At 41.9% G+C, this 25,434-nt stretch overlaps 1 protein-coding gene and 1 pseudogene across 2 annotated transcripts in view; one reads left to right on the top strand and one right to left on the bottom strand.

Annotated features, from left to right (window-relative positions):
- Positions 1 to 3,358: 3,358 nt before the first annotated feature.
- LOC101594542 lies at positions 3,359 to 4,584 on the top strand (annotated as a pseudogene).
- Positions 4,585 to 8,880: 4,296 nt separating this feature from the next.
- Ppil3 (peptidylprolyl isomerase like 3) overlaps positions 8,881 to 25,434 on the bottom strand; it is a 16,989-nt gene continuing 435 nt past the window's right edge. For both annotated transcript variants that reach the window (XM_045148270.1, XM_004653585.2), the window contains exons 2-7: positions 23,143 to 23,226; positions 21,529 to 21,603; positions 18,151 to 18,244; positions 14,508 to 14,575; positions 12,748 to 12,866; positions 8,881 to 9,464 (exon numbers count right to left, since the gene is read on the bottom strand). In XM_045148270.1, the coding sequence (XP_045004205.1) occupies positions 9,338 to 9,464; positions 12,748 to 12,866; positions 14,508 to 14,575; positions 18,151 to 18,244; positions 21,529 to 21,603; positions 23,143 to 23,145 (486 nt within the window). In that variant the 5' untranslated portion in view covers positions 23,146 to 23,226 and the 3' untranslated portion in view covers positions 8,881 to 9,337. The remainder of the gene's footprint in view (positions 9,465 to 12,747; positions 12,867 to 14,507; positions 14,576 to 18,150; positions 18,245 to 21,528; positions 21,604 to 23,142; positions 23,227 to 25,434) is intronic.

The following is a 25,434-nucleotide window of genomic DNA, read 5'->3' as shown; positions in this document are numbered from 1 at the left end:
ATACCCGTGACGTCGGGGGGCGGGGCTTGCGCGGGCCAGTGTGCGCAGGCGCGGCCTCTGGGCTCCGCCCGCCTGGAGTAGCGACCGCGGTGGGGGTTGCGGGAGTCCCCAAAGAGTCCCAGCAAACGTTCAAGTGTTGAGCAAGTCCCCGCCCTGGGAAAACTGAGTCTGTACATGCCTAATTAGAATCGGTGTGAGTTCAAGGCCAGCCTCAGGCGACGTGGTGAATTCCAAGTTAGGCTGGGCTAGAATCTAACATTATTAACTAAAAATAAATAAGTCCGAAGTTCTCCTGATGTGTAGGAGGATTTTTATTCCTTACCTTTTGCCCTCTTTCTAAATCTAGCCGGGCGTGGTAGCACAGGCCTTTAATCCCAGCACTCGGAAGGCCGAGGTAGGAGGATCATGGCGATTTCCAGGCCCTGAGACTGCTTGGTGAATTCCAGGTCAGCCTGAGTTAGAGTGAGACCTTACCTCAAAAAACAAAAGCAAAAAAACCTTTCTAAATCTAAAATCTAAATGCATAAAAATCAGTCTTCTAGGATTATAAACGTAAACCACTATGACTGCCTTCAGACCAGTTTTTTCTGAAAACAGGATATTCCAGAGAAAATGGGCATTCAGTGCCTCTTTCTGCTGCAATGAACTCTAGCTGAATGCACTGGTTTTACGTGGGTACTGGTCTGCAAACACGACCTTAAAAAAAAGCAAAACAATAGTTTGACACAGGCAATCAGAGCAGTGACCCAGCCAGCCTACTTGAGCCCACAGCGCAGCAAAGAGGTACCCAAGCAGGAGTGCAGCATAATTGAGACCAAACCATTCCCAAAGGTAAGTGGGATTACACCAGGTCAGTACCCTCCAAATAAGCCTGGTATATAGGTTATAGGCTTGAATTGGAAGTGCTAACTGTAACTTCCATGTCAGGATAAATTACATGCTGAATCTGATGGTCAGATTTGCCTTTAAAAAAATTTTTTTTTGTTCATTTTTATTTATTTATTTGAGAGCAACAGGCAGAGAGAGAGAATGGGCCCTCCAGGGCCTCCAGCCACTGCAAACGAAGTCCAGACGCACGCGCCCCCTTGTGCATCCTGGGGAATGGAGCCTCAAACCGGGGTCCTTAGGCTTCACAGGCAAGCACTTAACCACTAAGCCATCTCTCTAGCCCCAGATTTGCCTTTTTTTTTTTTTTAATATTTATGAACACATTTATTTACTATCAAACAATTATTTCTTCTTCTATAAGAGAGTACTGAAATGGGGCCTAGAGAGATGGCTCAGCGGTTAAAGGCACTTGCTTGCCAAATCTACTGTCTCACCTCCAGCACCCATGTAAACCAGTTGCACAAAGTGGCGCATGCATCTGGAGTTCATTTGCAGTGGCAAGAGGTCCTGGCATGCCCATGCCCATCCCCATTCTCTCTCAAGTAAAAATTTGCTATTTTTTGGGGGGGGGTTCAGTTTTTCGAGGTAGGGTCTCACCTTAGCCCAGGCTGACCTGGAATTCACTCTGTATTGTCAGGGTGGCCTGGAACTCATGATGATCCTCTTACCTCTGCCTCCCGAAGGCTGGGATTAAAGGGGTGTGCCACCACACCCAACAGATTTGCTATTCTTTTTTTTTTTATTATTTATTTATTTGAGAGTGACAGACACAGAGAGAAAGACAGATAGAGGGAGAGAGAGAGAATGGGCGCGCCAGGGCCTCCAGCCTCTGCAAACGAACTCCAGACGTGTGCGCCCCCATGTGCATCTGGCTAACGTGGGACCTGGGGAACCAAGCCTCGAACCAGGGTTCTTAGGCTTCACAGGCAAGCGCTTAACCGCTAAGCCATCTCTCCAGCCCCAGATTTGCTATTCTTAAATAACCTATATTTTGGGCTTGTCATTTGTTGCTTCCTCATTTATAGTGCCTTTGTCTCCTCTTCTGTCGTTCATTGGGGAAGGTTCTCACTCAGTCACAAGCTGACCTTGAAACCCTCTACAGACCAGAAACCTCAGCCTCCCAGTAGACAGGACTAAGGGTGTGGGGTAACACACATCCTTAGGGACTGTGACTTTGTTAGAGGATCTTGTTATAATACCCACTCTTGCGTAACTACTCTGTGCTGTTTTTCATTGAAAGAGTACATTGTTTAGTTAAATTTTAGAATCTGCCTGTATTTTGTTCCACTCAGCCTACTTGAATACTCTCATAGCAGGCAAACCCAACATGTAGGGTCACTTTTGTGGTTATTGTGAGAGTCTTAGGAGCCACACCCAGCACCTTGAGCTCCTACCCTGAAGACATAACATCAGATTGATTGATACATCTAACAATACTGCAGATAATTAGAAAATCCAAGCACTAAATTAATCCTCGATGCAAAAAATCACCTTATAATACAAGAAACACAAAAACTCAAGACACTATAAATCCACCACGAAGTATTAATGCATCAGAAATGATCTCCAGTGAGACTGATTTAGAGGAAATGCCTGAGAAAGAGTTCAAAAGAATGATTATAAATATGTTCAAAGAAATCAGAGAAAATCAAAGGAGTCAAAGAAGACACAGGAAACCAGTGAAATAAGGAGGTCAATACAAGACATAAATAAGGAAACAGAAATAATAAAGAAAAACCAGTCAGAAATACTACCAAAAACACAGTCAGTGAAATAAAAAGCAGTATTTTTATTTGAGAGGAAAAAAAAAAAAAAGGCAGAGAGTATGGGCACACCAAGGCCTCCTGCCATTACAAACGAACCCCAGATGCATGTGCCACTTTGTGCATCTGGCTTTAGGTGGGTATTAGGGAGTCAAACCCAGGCCATTAGGCTTTGCAAGCAAGTGCCTTCAACCTCTGAGCCAACTCTATAGCTCAACTTTGCGTCTTTACAAAGGGCTGAGAGTATAAAGAAACATCCATTGCACAACAATTCCTTTAGATGTAACAAAGTAGGACTGGGAAGATGGTTCAGCAGTTAAAGGTGTATGCTTGTGCAGCTGGCCACCTAGGGCTCAAGTCCCAAGCCATCTACATAAGCAGGCTCAAGTGACTGTATCAGATGTTCATTTGCAGCAGCAAGAGACCCTGGCCTGCACATACCTTACCCCAGCACTGGGATCGCCTTGACTTCTAGGCCACCCTGAGACCAAATAGTGAATTCCAGGTTAGTCTGGGCACCCGGGCTAGAGCAACCCGCTACCTCAGAAACAAAACCACTGTTGCGGGGTAGAGAGAGCATTCCCCGGGCCGGGCTTGTCCACTGCCCCCTTGTCCACGGCTGCCCCCCCTGCAAGCACCACAAGTCGGTGTTCCTATGGGCCAGGGTTTGTGAGGTAGAAGCGGCATTTAAGTCAAACGGTATTGTGATGGATCGGGTTCTGAAGCATAATGGTGCAAATGACACAAGTGATGGGGCAGTGCGACTTCATGGACTGCCACTTGCTCGCAGCAAGGAGGAAATAGTTCGGTTTTTTCAAGGGTTGGAAATCGTGCCAAATGGGATAACACTGACAATGGAGTACCAGGGGAGAAGCACAGGGGAGGCCTTCAGGCATTTTGCTTCAAAGGAAATAGCAGAAAATGCTCTGGGGAAACACAAGGAAAGAATAGGGCACAGGTGTATTGAGATTTTCGAGAGTACCAGGAGTGAAATCAAAGGATTTTAGGGATCCACCAAGATTGCTGAGATAGAAACCACTGGCACCATATAATAGACCAATAGGAGGAAGAGGGGTTATTATGGAGCTGGGCGTGGAAGCTATGGTAGTTTTGATGACTATGGAGGCTATAGCAATTATGGAAATGATGGCTTTGACAACAGAATGAGAGATGGCAGAGGTATGGGAGGGCATGGCTGTGGTGGAGCTGGTGATGCAAGTTCAAGTTCTCATGGTAGTCATTTTGTACATATGGGAGTATTACCCTTTTGTGCAACTGAAAATGACATTGCCAATTTCTTTTTTAAAAAATATATTTTATTAATTTATTTGAGAGAAAGAGGCAGAAAGGGGGGGGGGGAGAGAGAGAGAATGGGCATGCCAGGGCCTCCAGCCGCTGCAAACAAACTCCAGATGCATGTGCCACCATATGCATCTGGCTTACATGAGTCCTGGAGAATTGAACTGGGTTTCTTTGGCTTTGCAGGCAACTGCCTTAACTGCTAAGTCATCTCTTCAGCTCTAGCATTGCTAATTTCTTCTCATCACTAAATCCAATACAAGTTCATACTGATATTAGAACTGACGGTAGAGCCATGGGAGAAGCTGATGTGGAGTTTGTGACACATGAAGATGCAGTGGCTGCCATATTTAACGATAAAAATAACATGTGACCTCAGTACATTGAACTCTTAAACTCTTGGAGGTGGCTCTGAAATGGGAGGTTCTGGACTGGGAGGCTATGGTAGAGAAGGAATAGATAGATAATCAGTGTGGATATGGATCTTTTGGAATCCTGGGAATGGGGAACAACTCCAGTGGAGGAGATGGCACGCCTGATGGCCTGGGTGGTTATGGTTGTGGTGGTTGGAGGCAGTGGAAGTTACTATGGGCAAGGTGGCATAAGCAGAGGTAGATGGCATGGGATTTACTGACTCACCAACACATGAGTCCTGATAACAGTATCTGGTCAACTAGACTTTCTATAGATTTAATTTTTGTATGTTAAGAACGTTATAATGACTGAAGGAATGTGTTTTCAATATATTATTTGATAAAGCTACAGATTATGATGGGAAAATCTGTTTTCTGTAGGTTTTATTTGTTGCATACCTTGACTGAAAAATAAATTTTTATATTCAAACTACTGATGTTGATTGATATGTTTCATACATAGTTACTCATAAAAATGTGCTGCCTTCTTAAGATTTGGGTTGATGTATTTCACCATTTGCTCTAGAAAAATCCAGTATAATGTTATAAAGAACAATGGTTTTCTTCTGCATAAACTGAAAGACAAATGGAATAGAGCTAGGGCAGTAAGTGTAACGTGTTTTCTCCTGAACAACACTGTAAATACAAAGCTGAGACATGGATGACACAAAAGGTGTCACAGTGCTGAGAAGTGATGGAGTGTTTGGCATTGAAACATCTCTCACACCGTCCACGGCTCAGAGTCCATTTCAGGAGAGGAGCTGGAAAGGATATAAGAGCTGAGCCAGGTATGGTAGCACACGCCTTTAATCCCAGCACTTGGGAGGCAGAGGTAGGAGGATCACCATGAGTTCGAGGCCACCCTGAGGCTCCATGGTAAATTCCAGGTCAGCCACAGCTAGAGTGAGACCCTACCGCAAAAAAACAAAAACAACACTCAGGAGGCAGAGGTAGGAGGATCACCGAGAGTTCGAGGCCACCCTGAGACTCCATGGCGAATTCCAGGTCAGCCTGAGCCAGAGTGAGACCCTACCTCGAAAAACCATAAAACAAAAACAAAAACAAACAAACAAACAAACAAGCTAAAAGCTAGATAATCAGTGTGGATATGGGTAAAAGATAAAAATAACATGCAACCTTAGTACATTGAACTCTTAAATTCTACTCTTGGAGGAGGCTCTGAAATGGGAGTTCAGGCAGCTTCAGGAATATACATTTAGCTAATTCTGTATTCACTTGCTAATATTTTCAGGAATAGCTCTGAACAATCTAGGAGGTATCTGGATTTCTAAATATTCACAATTATGTTAATGAGTTATGAACCTAGGTGGGTAGAGTGTTGGAAGTTCAAGTTCTAACTCTAGATTTAAAATGAAATCCTTGGAAGAATCAATACTGTAAAAATGGCAATCTAAGAAATTACACATTTAATGCAATCCCCATTAAAACTCCAATGACATTCTTCACGGAAATAGAAAAAACAATCCAAAAATTCATTTGGGAGTACAAAAAGCCCTCGAATATCTAAAACAATTTTAAGCAAAAAAAATAAGGCTGGTGGTTATCACCATACCTGATTTTAGCCTGTATTAGAGAGCCATAGTAACAAAAACAGCATGGTACTGGCACAAAAAGACACGTAGCTCAATGGAACAGAATAGAGGACCCAGCTGTAAATCCAGGTAGTTACACCCACCTGATCTTCAACAAAATGCCAAAAATACTCATTGGGGAAAAGTCAGCCTCTTCAGCAAATGGTGCTGGGAAAACAGGATATTTGTAGAAGGATGAAAGTGGAGGAAGGGAATTACCATGGGTTATTGTCTACAATTATGGACGTTATCATTAAAAAAATAAATTAAGGGCTGGAGAGATGGCTTAGCGGTTAAGCGCTTGCCTGTGAAGCCTAAGGACCCCGGTTCGAGGCTTGGTTCCCCAGGTCCCACGTTAGCCAGATGCAGAAGGGGGCGCACGTGTCTGGAGTTTGTTTGCAGAGGCTGGAATCCCTGGCGTGCCCATTCTCTCTCTCTCCCTCTATCTGTCTTTCTCTCTGTGTCTGTCGCTCTGAAATAAATAAATAAATGAAAATTTAAAATAAATAAATTAATTAAGCCAGTTGTGGTGGTGCACGCCTTTAATCCCAGCGCTCAGGAGACAGTTTGAGGCCACCCTGAGACTCCATAGTGAATTCCAGATCAGCCTGAGCTAGAGTGAGACCCTACCTCGAAAAAACAAAAAGAAGACTAATAATAATAAAAAATAATAAATAAAATAAAAATAAATAAATTTAAAAAAATGAAATTCTTAGCTGGGTGTGGTGGCACATGCTTTTAATCCCAGCACTAGGGAGGCAGAGGTAGATCACCATAAGTTCAAGGCCACCCTGAAAATACATAGTGAATTCCAGGTCACCCTGGGCTATAGTGAGGCACTGCCTTGAAAAACCAAAAAGTAAAAGAAAAAAAATCCTCTTAGCGCCTGCCCAAGGAACCAAAAAAGTTTCTAAAGATGTGTTAGAGTAGTTTAAGGTTCTCAGCAACATGAGAATTCTGCTGAAGTAAGTAGGTGTTTACTATGGAAGGTATAATTTTCACAGCTGTATTTTCAGTTTCTTCCCCAGACAACTATATGGTTTTAATCTGTATAAATGACTACAGTTAAGAAAATATAAAACAAACTCATGTCATATAAGTCAAAATCTGCAGCTTTGAATATTTGGTAAAAATATGACATATGGCAAGGAAAAGGTGCTTTAATTTTATTAATACTTTTTGGTTTTTCAAGGTAGGGTCTTGCTCTAGCCCAGTCTGACCTGGAATTCACTATGTAGTCTCAGGGTGGCCTTGAACTCAGTGATCCTCCTACCTCTCTACCTCCAGAGTGCTGGGATTAAAGGCATGCACCACCATGTCCCCGGCAGTTTTATTACTTTTGATCAATGACATTTCCAAATTGGCTAATGGGTCAAAGCCTGTCATGTGAATTCAGTTATGGAACTCATTGTTTTACTAGAAATGTTATTCATGTAATAAATGTCAATGTGCTTAGGCTTGAGTGAGACTTTGAAAAAAAAAACAAAAACCTTTAGATAACAGCTGAGCCCATCTCACCAGTACCTACAATCCCTCCTTTGTTACCGAAATAATTTACTCACTTCAAAGAAAATGTGAAATCATCATCAGGCCTGAAGCATCCTAATTTTACTAGTCCATTTCATATTTCCAGAGTAAAATGAGTTATTTGGGCAGGACTGCAATGCAGATAACCAGTCCTATACAGATGCTCAGCTATTGTTAAGTCCAAGGGCGGATAAAGATTCCCCAAACTGCTGATTGCTTGTATATTTTTGCAGTGCTGAGTATCAACCCTAGGGCCTAGTAAGCCAGCCCTCTACCACTGCGCTACATCACCAGGCCTGTTGGTTTTATGAGACAGGGTAATGTTGTGTTACCTACCACACCTGGCAAGAACAGAGTATTGGGAGCTGGAGAGATGGCTCAGAGATTAAGGTGCTTGTTTGCAATTTCTGACTTCAATTCCCCACATAGAGCCAGATGCACAAAGTGGTGCATAAATCTGGAACTTGTTTGCAGCGGTAGGAGGTCCTGACACATCCATTTTCTCTCTCTGTCTCTCCCTCTCTCAAATAAATTATATATATGTACAGAGTGTTAACCATCTGATCATTAATCAGATGAGTGTGAGCCAGTCAATTCAGTGCAAATTCTGGGTCGTCACCATCATCATGCCATGATAAGCCTCCCTACCATGCTACCTTTATGGCTGTAAGTGAGCAGCCATTGTAAGAATAGACTCTTGCCAGGTATAGTGGCACACACCTTTAATCCGAGCACTTGAGAGGCTGAGGTAGAACCGCCATGAGTTTGAGGTCACCCTGGAGCTACAGAGTGAATTTCAGGTCAATCTCAACTGCAGTGAGACCCTGCTTCAAAATAAAACACAGCTGGGTGGCGCACACCTTTAATCCCAGCACTTGGGAGGCAGAGGTAGGAGGATCATCATGAGTTCAAGGCCAGCCTGAGACTACACAGTGAATTCCAGGTCAGCCTGTGCTAGAGCAAGCCCCTACCTCAAAAAACAAAAACAACAACAATAACAAAAACCCAAAATGAATAAATTCTTTTTAAAAAAATATTTATTTATTTGAGAGAGAGGGACAGGGAGGCAGATAGAGAATGGGTGAGTGTGCCAGGGCCTCTAGCCACCACAAACAAACTCATGATGCACATACCACCTTGTGCATCTTGGCTTATGTGGGTACTGGGGAATCAAACCTGGGTCCTTAGGCTTTGCAGGCAAGTACCTTAACCACTGAACCATCTCTCCAGCTCAAGAATAAATTCTAATGAACCAAAATGCCAGTCAAGCATGGTGGCTCATAGTTTAATCCCAGCACATGGAAGGCTGAGGCAGGAGGATCTCTGAGTGTAAGGCCAACCTGGACTATAAAGTGAGTTCCTTGTCAACCTAGGATAAAGTGAGAACCTGATTCAAACAAAAGAACTGAAAAGCAAATATACTGGCATCATTCCTCAGAAAATAAACAGAACATAGTAAATAGGGCTGGGGGAATGGCTCAGTGGCTAAAGGCACTTGCTTACAAAGCCTACTGGCCAAGGCTGAATTTCCCAGTATCCAGGTAAAGCCAGATGCATGAAGTAGTGCATGCATTTGGAATTTGCAGCAGCAAGAGGCCCTGGTGTGGCCATATTCACTCTCTCTGCCTACAAATCAATAAAAACATTTAAACAACACAAGGATATTTACATGTAATAAGGCACTATGTTATGTTAACATTAAATAAATACACTGGTATTGCTAGTGTGAGACCCTACCTCAAAACAACAAAAAACAAAAACAAAACAAAAAAAAAAAAAAAACCAAACCTGGGGTACCCATAACATGCATGTTCCAGTGAAGAGTTTGCCAAGTATCTATCCTGGTCTATTATAGCTACTGAGCAAATGGGTTGGCATGAATGGTTATGTCTTTGATGTGCACATCATTCAGAGGTCGATATGTCTTCTCATTTACTGGTAACTTCTCCAATTCATCCAAAGTCTCCAGACCATCTATTACCCTGAAAGAAAAACAATGTAATATGTGAAAATTTACTCAGTCCAAAATATCCAAATATTAGTAGTAATTATAATCAAGGGGAAAGCCAAGTCTTCTAGTTCCGTGACTTCTCTAATTGAATGTACAAAATATTGACTTGATACCCTATCATAGATAAGGATTAAATTATTTTTTATAGCATTAAGTCAACCAGAATCTAATGAGCTTTACTGGGTTACATTGGCACTGTTTGTTGCTAACATGTAATTATGGATATTGAAGAATACAATTTTAGGCACTTTGGTAGGAATATTCCACTGCAAATGAACTTGGGATACACTGTTACTTTGTGCATATAGCTTTATGTGGATAGCTTATTCTTCTATAATTTTTAATTTTTTTTTTTGGTTTTTCGAGGCAGGGTCTCACTCTAGTCCAGGCTGACCTGGAATTCACTATGAAGTCTCAGGGTGGCCTTGAACTCATGGCGATCCTCTTACCTCTGCCTCCCGAGTGCTATGATTAAAGGCGTGTGCCACCATGCCCGGCTTTCTTCTATAATTTTTTAACAAGATTTATTTATTGGGCTGGAGAGATGGCTTAGCGGTTAAGCGTTTGCCTATGAAGCCTAAGGACCCTGGTTCAAGGCTTGATTTCCCCAGGACCCACGTTAGCCAGGTGCACAAGGGGGTGCACAAGTCTGGAGTTCATTTGCAGTGACTGGAGGCCCTGGTGGGCACATGGTTCTCTCTATCTGCCTCTTTCTCTCTCTGTCTGTTGCTCTCAAATAAATAAATAAAAATAAACAACAAAAAATTTAAAAAAAAGATTTATTTACTTATTAGAGAGGAGAGACAAAGAGAAAGAGAGAGAGGGAGAAAATGGACATGTCAGGGCCTCCAGCCATTGCAAACAATCTCCAGATGCCTGTGCCACCATATGCATTGAGCTTACGTGGGACCTGGAGAATCGAACCTGGGTCCTTAAGCTTCACAGGCATGCATCTTAACCACTAAGCCATCTCTCCAGCCCCATAACTGTTATTCCTAATAGAAACAGATATGTTATTACTAATTTACCAATACTAATGCTGAAAAAAAGTCATCGGCCTTCTTACACAAAATAAATAAAACAAGGGCTAGAGAGATTGCTCAGTGGTTAAGTTATTTGCCTGAAAAGCCTTAGTACCCAGGTAGAGCCAGATGCACAAAGTGGCACATGTATCTGGAGTTCATTTGCAGTGGCTAGAGGCCCTGGCATGCCTATTCTCTCTTCTTTCTCTGTCAAATAAATTTTAAAAAATATTTAAATTTAAAGGGGCTGGAGAGATGGCTTTGCAGTTAAGGTGCTTGTCTGTGAAGCCTAAGGACCCAGGTATGAATCGCCAGAACCCACGTAAACCAGATGCACAAGGTGGTACATGCGCCTGGAGTTCATTTGCAGTGGCTAGAAGCCATGGTGCACCCTTCCTTTCTTTTGTGCATGCTCTCTCGCTCTAATAAATAAATAATAAATAAACAAATAAAGATATTTTTTTAAAAAGCCAGGTGTGGTGGCGCACGCCTTTTGTCCTAGCACTCAGGAGGCAGAGGTAGGAGGATTGCCACAAGTTCAAGGCTACCCTGAGAATACACAGTGAATTCCAGGTCAGCCTGGGCTAGAATGAGACCCTACCTTGAAAAAACAACCAAACAAAACATACACACACACACGTATTTAAAAAATAATATATTTAAGGGCTGGAAAGATGGCTTAGCGGTTAAGGCATTAGCCTGTAAAGCCAAAGGATCCCAGTTTGATTCTCCAGAACCCACGTAAGCCAGATGCACAAAGGAGCACATGCATCTGAAGTTTGTTTACAGTGGCTAGAGGCCCTAGTGCACCCATTCTGTCCCTCTCTCTGCCTCTTTCTCACTCTCAAATAAATAAATAAATAAAATATATTTAAAAAAAATAAGATTTAAAAAAATAATATGTTTAAGTTACAAAAAAAAAAAAAAATACTAGGCTCTAACTGCCTCAGGGTACCAGCAGTAACCTGGTAAACAGTGGGCTTCAAGTCCAGATAACTATGGCCTCTCCTACTACTCTTTCCAAGATCAGCTATACTACTATTGATGCAAAATTTCGGGGTTCAGGAGGAGTCTTTTAAATTTGTGAACCCCAATTTTGGGTCTTTATCCAATTTGTAACAAAAAAATGATAAAATGGACTTAAGAAGGACAAATCATGAATTCATGAGTTTATTTAGGGAGAAATCACAACTTGTGAAGTTTATTTAGGGAAAATTGATAGTTAGGAAAAGGCTGGGGCAGTTCCACATGTATGAAAGATCAGACATCGAAGCCCCTTCAAATAACAGACCAGAGAGTATTAAGAAATAGTGAAGGGAGCCGGGCGTGGTGGCGCACGCCTTTAATCCCAGCACTCGGGAGGCAGAAGTAGGAAGATCACCGTGAGTTCGAGGCCACCCTGAGACTCCATGGTGAATTCCAGGTCAGCCTGGGCTAGTGAAGGGGCTGGAGAGATGGCTTAGTGGCTAAGGTGCTTGCCTGCAAAGCCAAAGGACCTAGGTTCATTTCCCCAGGATCCACATAAGTTCATTTGCAGAGACTGGAGACCCTAGAGCATCCTCCTTCCTTCCCTGCCCTCCCCCTCTGCCTCTTTCATAAATAAATAAATAAATAAATAAATAAATAAATAAATAAATAAATAAATAGTAAAGGACTCATGGATCAAAGATAAATCTTACATATATTCACAGTGAGAGGGTATCACCAAAGCATGACACAGACAGAGGCAAGAAAAAAAATACCCAAACCAAGGGAAGTATTCCCCCTCCCCTTTCCAGCCAGGCTGGTTGTTCAGGCCAGGTCACCTGGCAAAACAGCTAGGGAAGAGAGGACAGGACTATGGGCATAATCTCCTTTACATGGTTTACACATCCAATCAGAGTGAGCCTGGTCATCAGGCTCAGATGTGTAAGCAGAGCCCTGATTGGGTCAAACTCAAGGGGCTGACCCCGGAGGGGCCAATATCTGATGGCTTTGTGGACTCAGAGGGCTAACCCAGGGAGGCTCAGCTAAGCAGCAGCTGGAAGTTCTTGCTGGGCATGTCACTGGCAGCCACCTTGAACACACAGGATCAAATCCAAGTTTCAATTTTGCCAAGATGGATAAAATGCCATCTCCTTGTTCCTTCTTTGGACTGCCTAGGAGAAGCTAGCTTTCTCCTATTTCTCCTTCATAATCACAGCCATGCATAAGCACTGATGGGCCCAGGACATCCAAAACCAGTATACTCACTTTCCAAATACTGTGTATTTCATGTCCAAATGTGGCTGCTTGCCATAGGTGATAAAGAACTGAGATCCATTTGTATTTGGGCCATTATTAGCCATAGATACAACACCTCGAACATTATGCTGAAAAAGACAAACCAAAGCATTAATTGTGTTTTGAACTGTATAATCCACACATAGGATTGAAACAATACACATATTCTTTACCTCCCCAGGATTTAAGGGAGTAAGAAAGCATTCAACTTTATTAGAACTACCCCAAATGTGCAGTTTGTATGTTATTTTTATGCCTGACAAACTTGCAAGAAAATTGTTTATATATCATGTCTTTTACTTAATTTCATTTTCACTTTGGAGAAGTACAAACACTTTAGTGCTTCCAATTTATAACAGAAACAACCCTTACATTTATATTAGGAAACAGTGTAGCCAGGCATGGTGGTGCACACCTTTAATCCCAGCACTCAGGAGGCAGAGGTAGGAGGATCACCATGAGTCTGAGGCCACCCTGAGACTACATAGTGAATTCCAGGTCAGCCTGAGCTAGAGTGAGACCCTACCTCAAAAAAAAAAAAAAAAAGAAAAGAAAAGAAAAAAAAAAAGAAAAGAAATGGTGTGTTGGTGTAAAATGACCAGGCAATAAAACTAAAATCCCCATAATCTCTTCTTACATACTGGACTCTTGCTAGTTTCTTTATAAAACAAGGGAGATTGGACTAGTTCAAGAGTCTTCAGAATTCAAATGCTCACAAGGCCCAGCAGATAGTACAATGAAAGCTGGGCAGGATATAAACATTGGGCAGAGAAGGAGTCTGGCAAGGTCAACAACAGTTTATATTTTGTTTAAGAACATGAAAGCAGTTCTTCTTAACTGCTGGCCAAAAAGAATGCACTTGTGAGATTTCCTCCCATGGGCAGTCATGTATTACCCTAGGACTGAATGATCTATAGAAGGTCTCATCTCTAATATTACCCTTTTTTGTTTGCTAGTTTATTTTTGAGGTAGGGTCTTGCTCTAGCACAGGCTGACCTGGAATTCATTATGGAGTCTCAGGCTGGCCTCTAACTCACAGCGACCCTCCTACCTCTGCCTCCCGAGTGCTGGGATTAAAGGTGTGTGCTGCCACACCAGTTAATATAACTGTTTCTTTGTATATACTTTTCAGTGGGATCTAACACAAATATTAAGCACAATTAATACAGGAATGTCCAGACATCTAATAGAAAATGATACAAGTTGCAGACTGATAACAGGTAACATTGCAACCAGTAGATCTTTCTCCAGAAAATGCCAGTGACTCATGTCATTTAACATGAACTTTATGGTGAACATTAATCTACTTTGGCACATTACTTGCTAAGCATTTCAAATTGAACTCAAAGACAAGATCTTTTAGTATCACGATAAAGATGATGGTGAGATGATGGTACCTATGTAAGGCCAGGACTACCAGTTAAGTTTTCTCCTGGATATAATTTATTGAGCATGCAAACACTACAAAAACAAGTGTATTATTCATGGTGGCATATGCCTTTAATTTGAAGTTGGCTAGGAGGATCACTGTGTGTTTGAGGCTAGCCTGGAGCTACAGAGTGAATTCCAGGTCAGCCTGGGCTAGAATGAGACCATACTTGGAAATCAGCCCCTCAGCCCCCAAAGAATGCATTAACTTCCCAACGATGTTACCATGTGTTACTTACTACATTACAGACATCAAAGTTTCCAAACATGAGAAAATAAAATCCCGAAGCATTGGGATGTACCTTCAGATATTCACTGTATTCATCCTCAAACTTCTTGCCCCAGATACTGTTACCTCCTCTTCCAGTGCCTGTACAAGTCAAACAAATAGAAGTTTCTCACTAAATGTGAATAAAGGTTCACTTTCTAAAACTTAGAGCCTGTTTTAAAGCACAACTCTGACTGCATTTATTTTTAGGATTTCAGATTGGACATAGGACTTTGTGAATGCTATGCCAGTGTCCTACCACCAAACAACATACCCCTAGGATCCCCACCATTTTACCTACTATTATTTTTGGTTATTTAAAAGAAGATTTTATTTATTTGTAAGCAGAGAGAAAGGGGGGGGGGTGCAGAAAGAGAATGGGTGTACCAGGGCCTCTAGCCACTGCAAATGAACTCCAGATGCATGCATCATCTTGTGCATCTGGCTAACATGGGTACTGGGGAATTGCACCTAGGTCCTTAAGCTTCACAGGCAAATGCCTTAACTGCTAAGCAGACTCTCCAGCCTGGTTCTTTTTTTCTTTGTTTTTGAAGTAGGATCTCACTCTATGTAGCCCAGGCAGACCTGGTACTCACTCTGTAGCTCCAGGCTGACCTTGAACTCACAGAAATCCTCCTACCTCTGCCTGCCAAGTGCTAAGGCATGTGCTAACATGCTAGACTCATTTTTTCAAAAAAAAAAATTTTTTTTTTATTTATTTGAGAGAGGGGGCAGATAGAGAGAGAATGGGCATGCCAGGGACTCCAGCCACAGCAAATGAAATCCAGAGCATACTACCTTGTGCATCTGGCTTATGTGGGGAGTAGGGAATTGAATGTGGCTCTTTAGGCTTCATAGGCAAGCACCTTAACATCTAAGCCATAATTCTAGCCCTATTTTTATATGCTTTATTTATTTGAGATTGAGCAATACAGTCAGAGAAAAAGAGGCAGTCACAGAGTATGGATATACCAGGGCCTTCAGACACTGCAAACAAACTCCAGATGCACAAGGCACTCTAAATCTGGCTTTATGTGGGTACTGGGGAATCAAACCCAGGCCATGGGACTTTGCAAGCAGGTGCCTTTAAGTGCTAAGCCATCTCTCCAGCTTTTTAAAATTTTCATACAGGATCTTAATAAATTGCCATTGCTGGCCTTGAACTTGCAATCCTGCTTCCTTAGCCATCCAGGTACCTGAGATTACAGGTCTGCAAGATATGGCCTCGAGCACTTCCCCAAAATCAACTACATAAACCAGAAAAATAAAACATCCTCACAACAAAGGAAAAACCCTCATTAATACTAACCATATTTTATGGGCAGTGCTAACACCTCCTGCTAAAAATTTCTTGCTATTGGCTATGCACAGTCATGCATGCCTGTAATCTCAGCACTTGGGCGGTGAGAACAGAATTGTGAGTTTGAGACAAGCCTGGACTACATGGAACACCCTGTCTCAAAAAAATAAGGGAAGCCGGGCATGGTGGCGCACACCTTTTTTTTTTTGCACACCCTTTTAATCCCAGGGCTCACACCTTTTTAATCCCAGGCAGAGGTAGGTGGATCATCATTGGGAAGAAAAGAATAAGGGCTGGTGATGGCTTAGTGGTTAAAGGCACTTGCTTGCAAAGCCTGACAGCCCAGGTTCAATTCCCTAGTACCCACGTACAGCCAGATGCACAAAGTAGCACATGCATCTGGAGATCGCATGCAGTGGCAAGAGGGCCTGGAGTGCCCATTCTCTCTCCCTCCCTGTCTCAAATAAATTATATGTGTGTGTGTGTATGTATGTGTGTGTGTGTGTGTGTGTATATATATAAATATATAAATAAATAAATAAATATATATATATATATGTATATATGTATATATACATATTTAAAAACAGTAAAACACCACCAGGTGTGGTGGTTCACTTCTGTAATTCTAGCACTTGGGAGGCTGGGGTAGGAGGACTTACTTAAGTTGGAGGCCAGCCTGGTCTATAGCATGAGTCCAGGTCAATCTGGGCGAGAGTGAGCCCTTGTCTTAAAAACAAAACTCCCAGATGGGAGAGATGGCTTAGTGGTTAAGTGCTTGCCTGTGAAGCCTAAGGACCCCGGTTTGAGGCCTGATTCCCCAGTACCAACATAAGCCAGATGCACAAGGTGGTGCAGGCATCTGGAGTTCGTTTGCAGTGGGTGGAGACCGTAGTGCACTCATTCTCTCTCTCTCTGCCTCTTTCTTTGTCTGTCTCTCTCAAATGAATAAAGAAAAATAAACATAGGCTGGAGGAATGGCTTAGTGGTTAAGGCATTTATTTGCCTGCAAAGCCAAAGGACCCAGGTTTGATTCCCCAGGAGCCTTGTTAGCCAAATGTACAAGGGAGCAGACACATCTGGAGTTTGTTTGCAGTGGCTGGAGGCCCTGGCACACCCATTCTCTCTCTCTCCCTCTCTGTCAACAGAAAAAAAAAAAAAAAATAAACAAAAGATTAAAAAAACTCCCTGTTACCAAAAATGAACCCAACATGGCTCAGGGAAATTTTGCAGAAGAGGGGGCAGAAAGAATGTCAGAGTCAAATGTTGGTTCATGATATGCAGAGACATTTATCGTACCAATAACTGTGGGCTAACTCCACAATGCACGACCCATTTACATCAACAAGGAGGGTCCATTGGGAGGAGGTAGATCATGGATGAGCCTAAACAATGGTACCAAACTGCCTGTATTTGCTGAAAAGAAAACTAATAAATTAAATTTAAAAAAAAAAACTCCCTGTTGCAGAGACTTCACACACTTTATATTTCAATTCTTTTTTTAAATTTTTATTTATTTATTTGACAGAGAAAGAGGAAGAGAGGGAGGGACAGGGACAGAGAGAGAATGGGTGTGCCAGGGCCTCCAGCCACTGGAGACAAACTCCAGACAAATGCACCCCCTTGTGCATCTGGCTAACGTGGATCCAGGGGAATCGAATCTGGGTCCTTTGGCTTTGCAGGCAAACACCTTAACCACTAAGCCATTCCTCCAGCCCTATTTTTCAATTCTTTTATCCTCTTTTTCATACTACACATACGATTTCTTAAAATTCAAATATCTTTATTTATTTGCAAGCAGAGAGAGATAGAGAGAAAATGGGTGTGCCAAGGCCTCCAGCTACTGCAAAGGAATTCAAGATGAATGTGCCACTGTGCATCTGGCTTTATGTGGTACTGTGGAATCAAATTCAAGTTGTCAGGCTTTGCAGTCAAATACCTTAGCCACTGAGCCATCTCTCCATCATTCACTCTTTTTAGTATTTCAGGGTATGGTCTTGTTCTAGCCCAGGCTGGCATGGAATACACTATGTAATCTCTGGGTGGCCTTGAACTCTAGGTTATCCTACCTCAGCCTTTGAGTGCTGCAATTAAAGGCATGTGCCACCACTCCTGGCTCAGCCCCTTAACAATTTATTTATTTATTTAATTTGCAAGCAGAAAGAGATAGGTGGCAAAGAGAATGGGTACACCAGGGCTCCAGCCACTGCAAAAAGACTTCAGATGCATGCATCACTTTGTGCATCATCTGGTTTTACATGGGTACTGGGGAGTCAAACTCAGGGCCTTAGGGTTTTGCAGGTAAATGCTTTAACTGCTGAGCCATCTCCCTAGCCTACACCCAACTTTTTTAACTTGACTTAATGGAAAAGCTTACCTGTTGGATCTCCTGTTTGAACCATGAATCCCTTGATATTTCTATGAAATATACAGCCAGTGTAGTAATTACTGGCACAAAGAGCCAAGAAATTCTGAAAGGAATAAAAAGAATGACTGAGATCAGCTAAAGTATACTTAAGATAAAGAATCAGTTATATTTACTAAAACCACTATCATAGTATATTTAACTAAGATTTTTAGGCATTACTTTATATGTCAATTCTCCACCTAAAACATATTAACTTTCTTTTTTTAATTCTTTTAAAAAATGTTTTATTTATTTATTTGAGAGAGCAAGCGAGGGAAAAAGGCAGAGAGAGATAGAGACACCAGGGCCTCTAGCCATCGCAGATGAACTCTAGACACATGCACCACCTTGTGTATCTGGCTTATGTGAGCCCCGGGAAATTGAACCTGGGTCCTTTGGGTCCTTTGGCTTCCCAGGCAAATGCCTTAACTGCTAAGCCATCTCTCCAGCCTGCTTTCTTCTTTTTGAATAAAATATACAACCTCAGCCTCCAGCAGTCTAAGAAACCCTGGATGATGTGAATGGCCTCTGCATTTCATATGGTAATAAGCTCTTTTGCTTCCTTGTTGACTCATCAGTATTATCAGTATTCCTATCTTTGAGCCTTGGTAGTGGCCATTTCTATATAGGGAATGTTGTTTTATGCTTTTTCTTTTCTGTTTCCCAAGTCATAGGATTGGTATGATCCACTATGTACTTTTTTTTTTCAATATTTTTTGTTCATTATTTATTTATTTATTTGAGAGTGACAGACACAGAGAGAAAGACAGATAGAGGGAGAGAGAGAGAATGAGCGAGCCAGGACTTCCAGCCATTGCAAACGAACTCCAGACATGTGCGCCCCCTTGTGCATCTGGCTAACGTGGGACCTGGGGAACCGAGCCTCGAACCAGGGTCCTTAGGCTTCACAGGCAAACGCTTAACTGCTAAGCCATCTCTCCAGCCCCACTATGTACTTTTTTGTTTGTTTGTTTTTTCAAGGTAGGGTTTCACTCTGGCCCAGGCTGACCTGGAATTCATCTGGTGCATCTGGCTTATGTGGGTTCTGGGGAATGGAACCTGGGTCCTTTGGCTTTGCAGCCAAGCGCCTCCACAGCTAAGCCATCTCTCCAGTCCCGGCCTGGAATTCACTATGATAATCTCAGGTTGGAATCAAATTCAGTGATCTTCCATCCTCAGTCTCTTGGGTGCTAGCATTAAAGTGTGTGCTACCATGCCTAGTACCTCACTTTCTAAACACATTTTTTTTTTCTCTAAACACATTTTATTTTATTTATTTATTTGAGACTGAGAGAAAGAAGCGAGAGAGAGAGGGAGGGAGACAGAGAGAGAATGGGAGCACCAGGGCCTCCAGCCGCTGCAAATAAACTCCAGACGCATGCTCCACCTTGTGCATCTGACTTACATGGGTCCTGGTGAATCGAACATAGGTCCTTTGGCTTTGCAGGCAAGTGCCTTAACTGCTAAGCCATCTCTCCAGCCCTCTCACTTTCTATTAAATAGCTCCTTTCCCTGTTATTCTGTATCACCATACTGTATTTCCTACATGACATTATCACCTTCTAGAATTACCAACTTTTCCCACCTTGCCAATTTTCCCAGCTAGAATGTTAGTTCTTTGAGGTCAAAGAATGCCTCTTGCTAATCACTGTATCTTCAGACCCTGCCCTGACAAGACAGGCTTTAGCAAATCACTGAATAAAGTGCACTGTTTTTTTTTAAATTTATTTGTTTTTAATTTAATTTATTTGTATGCACCTGTGCATATGGGCCAGCCAGTGTCTCTTGCCAGTGCAAATGAAACCAGACTCGCGTTTTATGTAGATAATGGGGACTCTCACCAGGCCAGCAGGCTTTGCAAACAAGCACCTTTAATCACTGAGCTATCTCCCCAGCCCTCTTCTTCCTTTTATTCTTGCCATTTCAACAGGTAATTACAGAATAATTATCTTTTTTTTTTCTTATTCTTCTTTATTTTGAGAGCGAAAGACAGAGAGAAAGAGGCAGAGAGAGAGAGAGAGATAGAGAGAGGGGGGGGAGGGAGAATTGGTGTACCAGGGCCACTAGCCACTGCGAATAAACTCCAGACACATGCGCCCCCTTGTGCATCCAGCTAACATGGGTCCTGGGGAATCGAGCCTTGAACCAGGGTCCTTAGGCTTCATAGGCAAGCGCTTAACCACTAAGCCTCCTCTCCAGCCCAGAATAATTATCATATGGAATATCCCAACAATTACATTTTCTGAAGAAAATAAGCCAAGAAAAGATACTGAACACTATGGTTACAGAAAATCTGCCTTCTCTTTGATTTAGCTTTGATGTCAGTTAAGTGGAAATTTGGCCTGAAATTAGGGTGACTAACTTTTCCTGACAATAATTTTTACAGAGAAAAAAAATTTTTTTGTTTATTTATTTATTTGAGAGCGACAGAGAGAAGGAGGCAGAGACACACAGAGAGAGAGACAGAAAGAGAGAGAGAGGGAGAGAATGGGCACGCCAGAGGTTCTAGCCTCTGTAAACGAACTCCAGATGTGTGTGCCCCCTTGTGCATCTGGCTAACGAGGGTCCTGGGGAACTGAGCCTCGAACAGGGGACTTTAGGCTTCACAGGCAAGCACTTAACCACTAAGCCATCTCTCCAGCCCGAGAAATTGTTTTTTATGTTGATTCAATTTCAGAGTGGTTATATCTCTACATGAACTGATTTTTAATTATAAAAGTAATGGTATTCACCTTACATGGCTAAGAATGTATGCAACTTTCTCTATTGCTCTCAAATAAATAAAAATAAACCAAAAAATTAAAAAAAAATAGCAGTTAAGTGCTTGCCTGTGAAGCCTAAGGACCCTGGTTCAAGGCTCGACTCCCAGTACCCACATAAGCCAGATGACACAAGGTGGGTCATGCATCTGGAGTTCATTTGCAGTGGCTGGAGGCCTTAGTGAGCCCATTCTGTCAGTCTCTGTGCCTCTTTCTCTGTCTGTCACTCTCAAATAAATAAAAATAAACAATTTTTTTTAAAAAGAATGTAAGCAATTGTACTCACCTCACATGTTTAATTATGTAAGTAATGATACATAGCTAACGATGTAAGCAATGGTACTCAACCCACGTGTTTAATAATGCAAGCAATGATACTCACCTCACATGGTTAATTATGTAAGTAACGATACACATTGCACATAGTTAATGATGTTAGCAATGATACTCACCTCACATGGTTAATGCAAGCAATGGTGCTCGCTTTGCGCAGTTAAGAATGTAAGTACTGGTACTCACCTCACGTAGTTAACAATGGAAGTACTGGTGCCCTCCCCACATTGTTAATAGTGTGAGCAATGGTACTCACCTCACATGTTTTGGGTGTCCTCTCACAGAAGATTTCTATTTTGATATCTCCCACATCTGTATGCAATGTTACAGACTAAAAAGGAGAATGTGAGAAAAGAGATTTTTTTTTTTTTTGGTTACTAGTGATTAAGGCTTTGAAATATTTGTCTTCCAACTGCATATTGAACATGACAATTGATTAAAGATGGAAATATTATTGCAGGGATGACTTGTTCAGACATAGCTAAGCTGCACTCTGACAGCTATGTTGCAATTCTTTTCTCAAACTTATTTCAACAGCAAGGAAAATGAGACAAAACAAAAAACCTCCAGAATATGTATGTGGCATCGCTGCTAAAATTTGGAAGCCACTATTTTAGTGGAAATTTATATATAAATATAAATATATTGGGTATAAATATATATATATTGGGTTTTTGAAGTATGGTCTCACTCTAGCCCAGGCTGACATGGAATTCACTTTGTATTCTCAGGGTGGCCTTGAACTCATGGCGATCCACCTCCCTCTGCAACCAAAGTGCTGAGATTAAAGGTGTGCACTACCACACCCGGCTAATAATTATTTTTGACTTGAACTTTCCATGAATAAAAAAAAAAATGTGGGGGTGGGAGAGATGACTTAGCAGTTAAGGAACTTGCCTACAAAGCCTAAGGACCTAGGTTCAATTCCCCAGTACCCACATAAAGTCAGATGCACAAGGTGGTACATGTGTCTGGAGTTCATATGCAGTGGCCCGAGGCCCTGACACGCCCATTCTCTCACGCTCTCAAATAAATATAGACAGAAAATATTTTTTAAAAAATTGTGGGCTGGGCCAGGTGTGGTGGCACATGCCTTTAATCCCAGCACTTAGCTGACTTTCTAAAAATTACCTATAATTGATATGAGAAACCGAGGCACATACAACCTAGACCAGAGACAGAGTGGAGAATCAGAAAAAAAAGTTTATTTTCACACCAGTGTGAGCCCAGGGGAATCTCTTCCAAAGCCTGGATCCTGTTTTTTGGTGGTTCAGAAATTATATATCTTATATGGACTAACCTACTTATTAAGTTTCAGAGCCCAGAGCCCCAACCTAGTGCCAGAGAACTTGAGTATAGAATAAACAAGTTTTATGGAAACAGGAAAATGGCTAGTTAGCAGACAGATGACTGCAGCTGTGGTATGGAGATAAAAAGAAACACAAGATGAAGACAGGCACGGTGACGCATGCCTTTAATTCCAGCACTCAGGAGGCAGAGGTAGGAGGATTGCTGTGAGTTCGAGGCCACTCTGAGACTACATAGTGAATTCCAGGTCAGTTTGAGCTAGTGAGACCCTACCTCAAAAAAATAAAACAAGCCATTCTCTCTCTCCCTCTCCCTGCCTCTTTCTCTCTCAAATAAATAAATAAAAACAACAAAACAAAACAAAAAAAGAAACACAAGATGATTTATAGTACAGGATAGTAGCTGCAAAACAAATCATGGCCTCAAAACAATAAAAAGATTACAGTGTTGGCTATAATCAGCACAATCGACTATACAGTACAGGACATAATTTTGGGGCAGGGACTTCTAAAGATCCTTATGGCAAATTCCATCTCTTAATGGAAAACATTACAACACTTACCATTTTTATTCTTTATGGTTTCAGGACGTACTATTTAATTTTTCAAAGCCTTATGGAGCAAAGTTTGAAAACAAGTTTGTGTTCCTAAAATAAAAGAGAATTAGTTTATTATCCTATATTCTCTTCCACATGCCCATTTTAAAAAGTATATTTAGAAGCCCCAGTCACCTAATGGATAAGGCAGTGGCCTCCTAAAAAGTATTAAACAAAAAGTCTCGAATAGCATCTTCCAAATAATCCGATCACAAAAACTGACTAGGAATCCCAGCGTGGAGGCATCACCTTTTGCCCCAGCATTCAAGAGGCTGAGGTAGGAGGATCACCGTGAGTGTGAGGCCAGGCTGGGGCTACCTACAGAGTTCCACAGTTACCCTGAGCTAGCATGAGACCTTGTCTAGAAAAGAACAAAAAAAAACTGAGTCATGGCACACGCTTTTAATCCCAGCACTTGGGAAGCAGAGGTAGGAGGATCACCTTGCATTCGAGGCCAGCTTGAGACTACATAGTGAATTCCAGGTCAGCCTGGACCAGAGTGAGACCCTACCTTGAAAAACTGAAAGAAAAATAAAAGTTGATTAGGAGTTCCTACCCAGTGTAAACCCCACTCCCTGCTTCCTACTTTCCTTGTTCTCTTTGCTCCAAGAGTGAATGGTTAATGGCCTTCCCTGAAAAGTAAAGGGAAGTAAAGAGATAATAGCTATCCCTAAAGCTTGCAGCAATAAAGAAGTTTGGCACCCTTCCCTGATTGACGTACTCCCCTTAGCCTAGATGGTCTTGAAGGACCAGAGACCATCAGAGTAGAGTATCCTCTCTTAGACATTCCTGGCTGAAGAAGCTTATTTTCAACAAGGATACAAACAGCTACAATTTTCTTATCAACTGTGTTAGGTCAGGACAAAATGGAGTTACAGCAAGAGGGTGAAGTGAATCATCCACATTCCTCAAGAAATTGCCCAGCCATTATTCCTCCCCTGCCCAGCAAGACTCCAAATCTGGATTTACTGCTCCCTTTTCTCTCACGGGGTCACTTCTGGTCTCACTCTATGGCTAGTGTAAAGAATAGAGATTTACTGCCCAACAAAGAAATTCCTTCCCTTTCTCACCTTCCCAACTGAAGAGCCTATAAAGCCCACTATCTGTAACCCCAAGCTGACTGCTCCGCTCTTGAGGGTCAGTCCTGGTAGCTTGTGTTCCCCGCCCCCCCCAATAAAAACTTCCATCTTTGCCTCAGAGTGGTCTCCGTGGTCCTTGGTCACTCCTGAACCTTACAAACTGCACCTGGTCCAGTCTTGTTTTTCTTAGGATCCTGCTTATAAACTTACACCGCAGCCTGGCTCAGTGCTAGCGGGAAAGCCGAGGTCCCTCGCTGTTTCTCCCAATAAACAGCCTATCTGTAGCGATCAAGTCTGGTATTCTCATTCGCTTTTCTCTTACACTTTCCTTACAAAAGAGACTCTGCAAGTCGGGCAGGCATCTTCCCACTTCATGGTCTAGGCACTGGATACTCCTTTCACCTGAACTGCCTGCTTACAGTCGGCTTTCTTTCTTTCTTTCTTTGTTTTTCTCAATTTTTATTAACATTTTCCATGATTATAAAAAATATCCCATGGTAATACCCTCCATCCCTTTCCCCTTTGAAATTCCATTCTCCATCATATCCCCTCCCCATCTCAATCAGTCTCTCTTTTATTTTGATGTCATGATCTTTTCCTCCTCTTATGATGGTCTTGTGTAGGTAGTGTCAGACATACAATCGGCTTCCTGTTCCACCGATTTCCCAACTTCAAACTCTTCATTCAAACATCCGGTCTCAGGGACCTGATGACCTTATTTAAAAGTGTTTTACCAGGCCCAGAAAGCCAAGCGCCACATGTTCTCTCTCATATGTGGATCCTAGCTACAGATGATTGGGCTTCTGCGTGAGAATGAAAATACTTAGTAGCAAAGGCCAGTAAGTTAAAAAGGAGACATAAAGGGAAGAGAAAGGAAGGGAGGAGGATACTTAATAGGTTGATATTGTATATATGTAAGTACAATGATTGTGATGGGGAGGTAATATGATGGAGAATGGAATTTCAAAGGGGAAAGTGTGTGGGGGGGGGAGGGAGGGATTTATCATGGGATTTTTTTTTTATAATTTTGGAAAATGCTAATAAAAATTTAAAAAAGAAAAAAAAATAAGTAAATAAGTGTTTTACCCCAGGGCCCGCTCTCTTTTCCTTTATGAATGTATCCATATAATATGCATAAATTACATAATATACATTATATAAATTACGAATACATACACAC

The sequence above is a fragment of the Jaculus jaculus genome, chromosome 4 (genome assembly GCF_020740685.1).
Source record: "Jaculus jaculus isolate mJacJac1 chromosome 4, mJacJac1.mat.Y.cur, whole genome shotgun sequence".
Classification (NCBI taxonomy): Eukaryota; Metazoa; Chordata; class Mammalia; order Rodentia; family Dipodidae; genus Jaculus; species Jaculus jaculus.
This window is presented reverse-complemented; position numbering and strand designations above follow the sequence as displayed.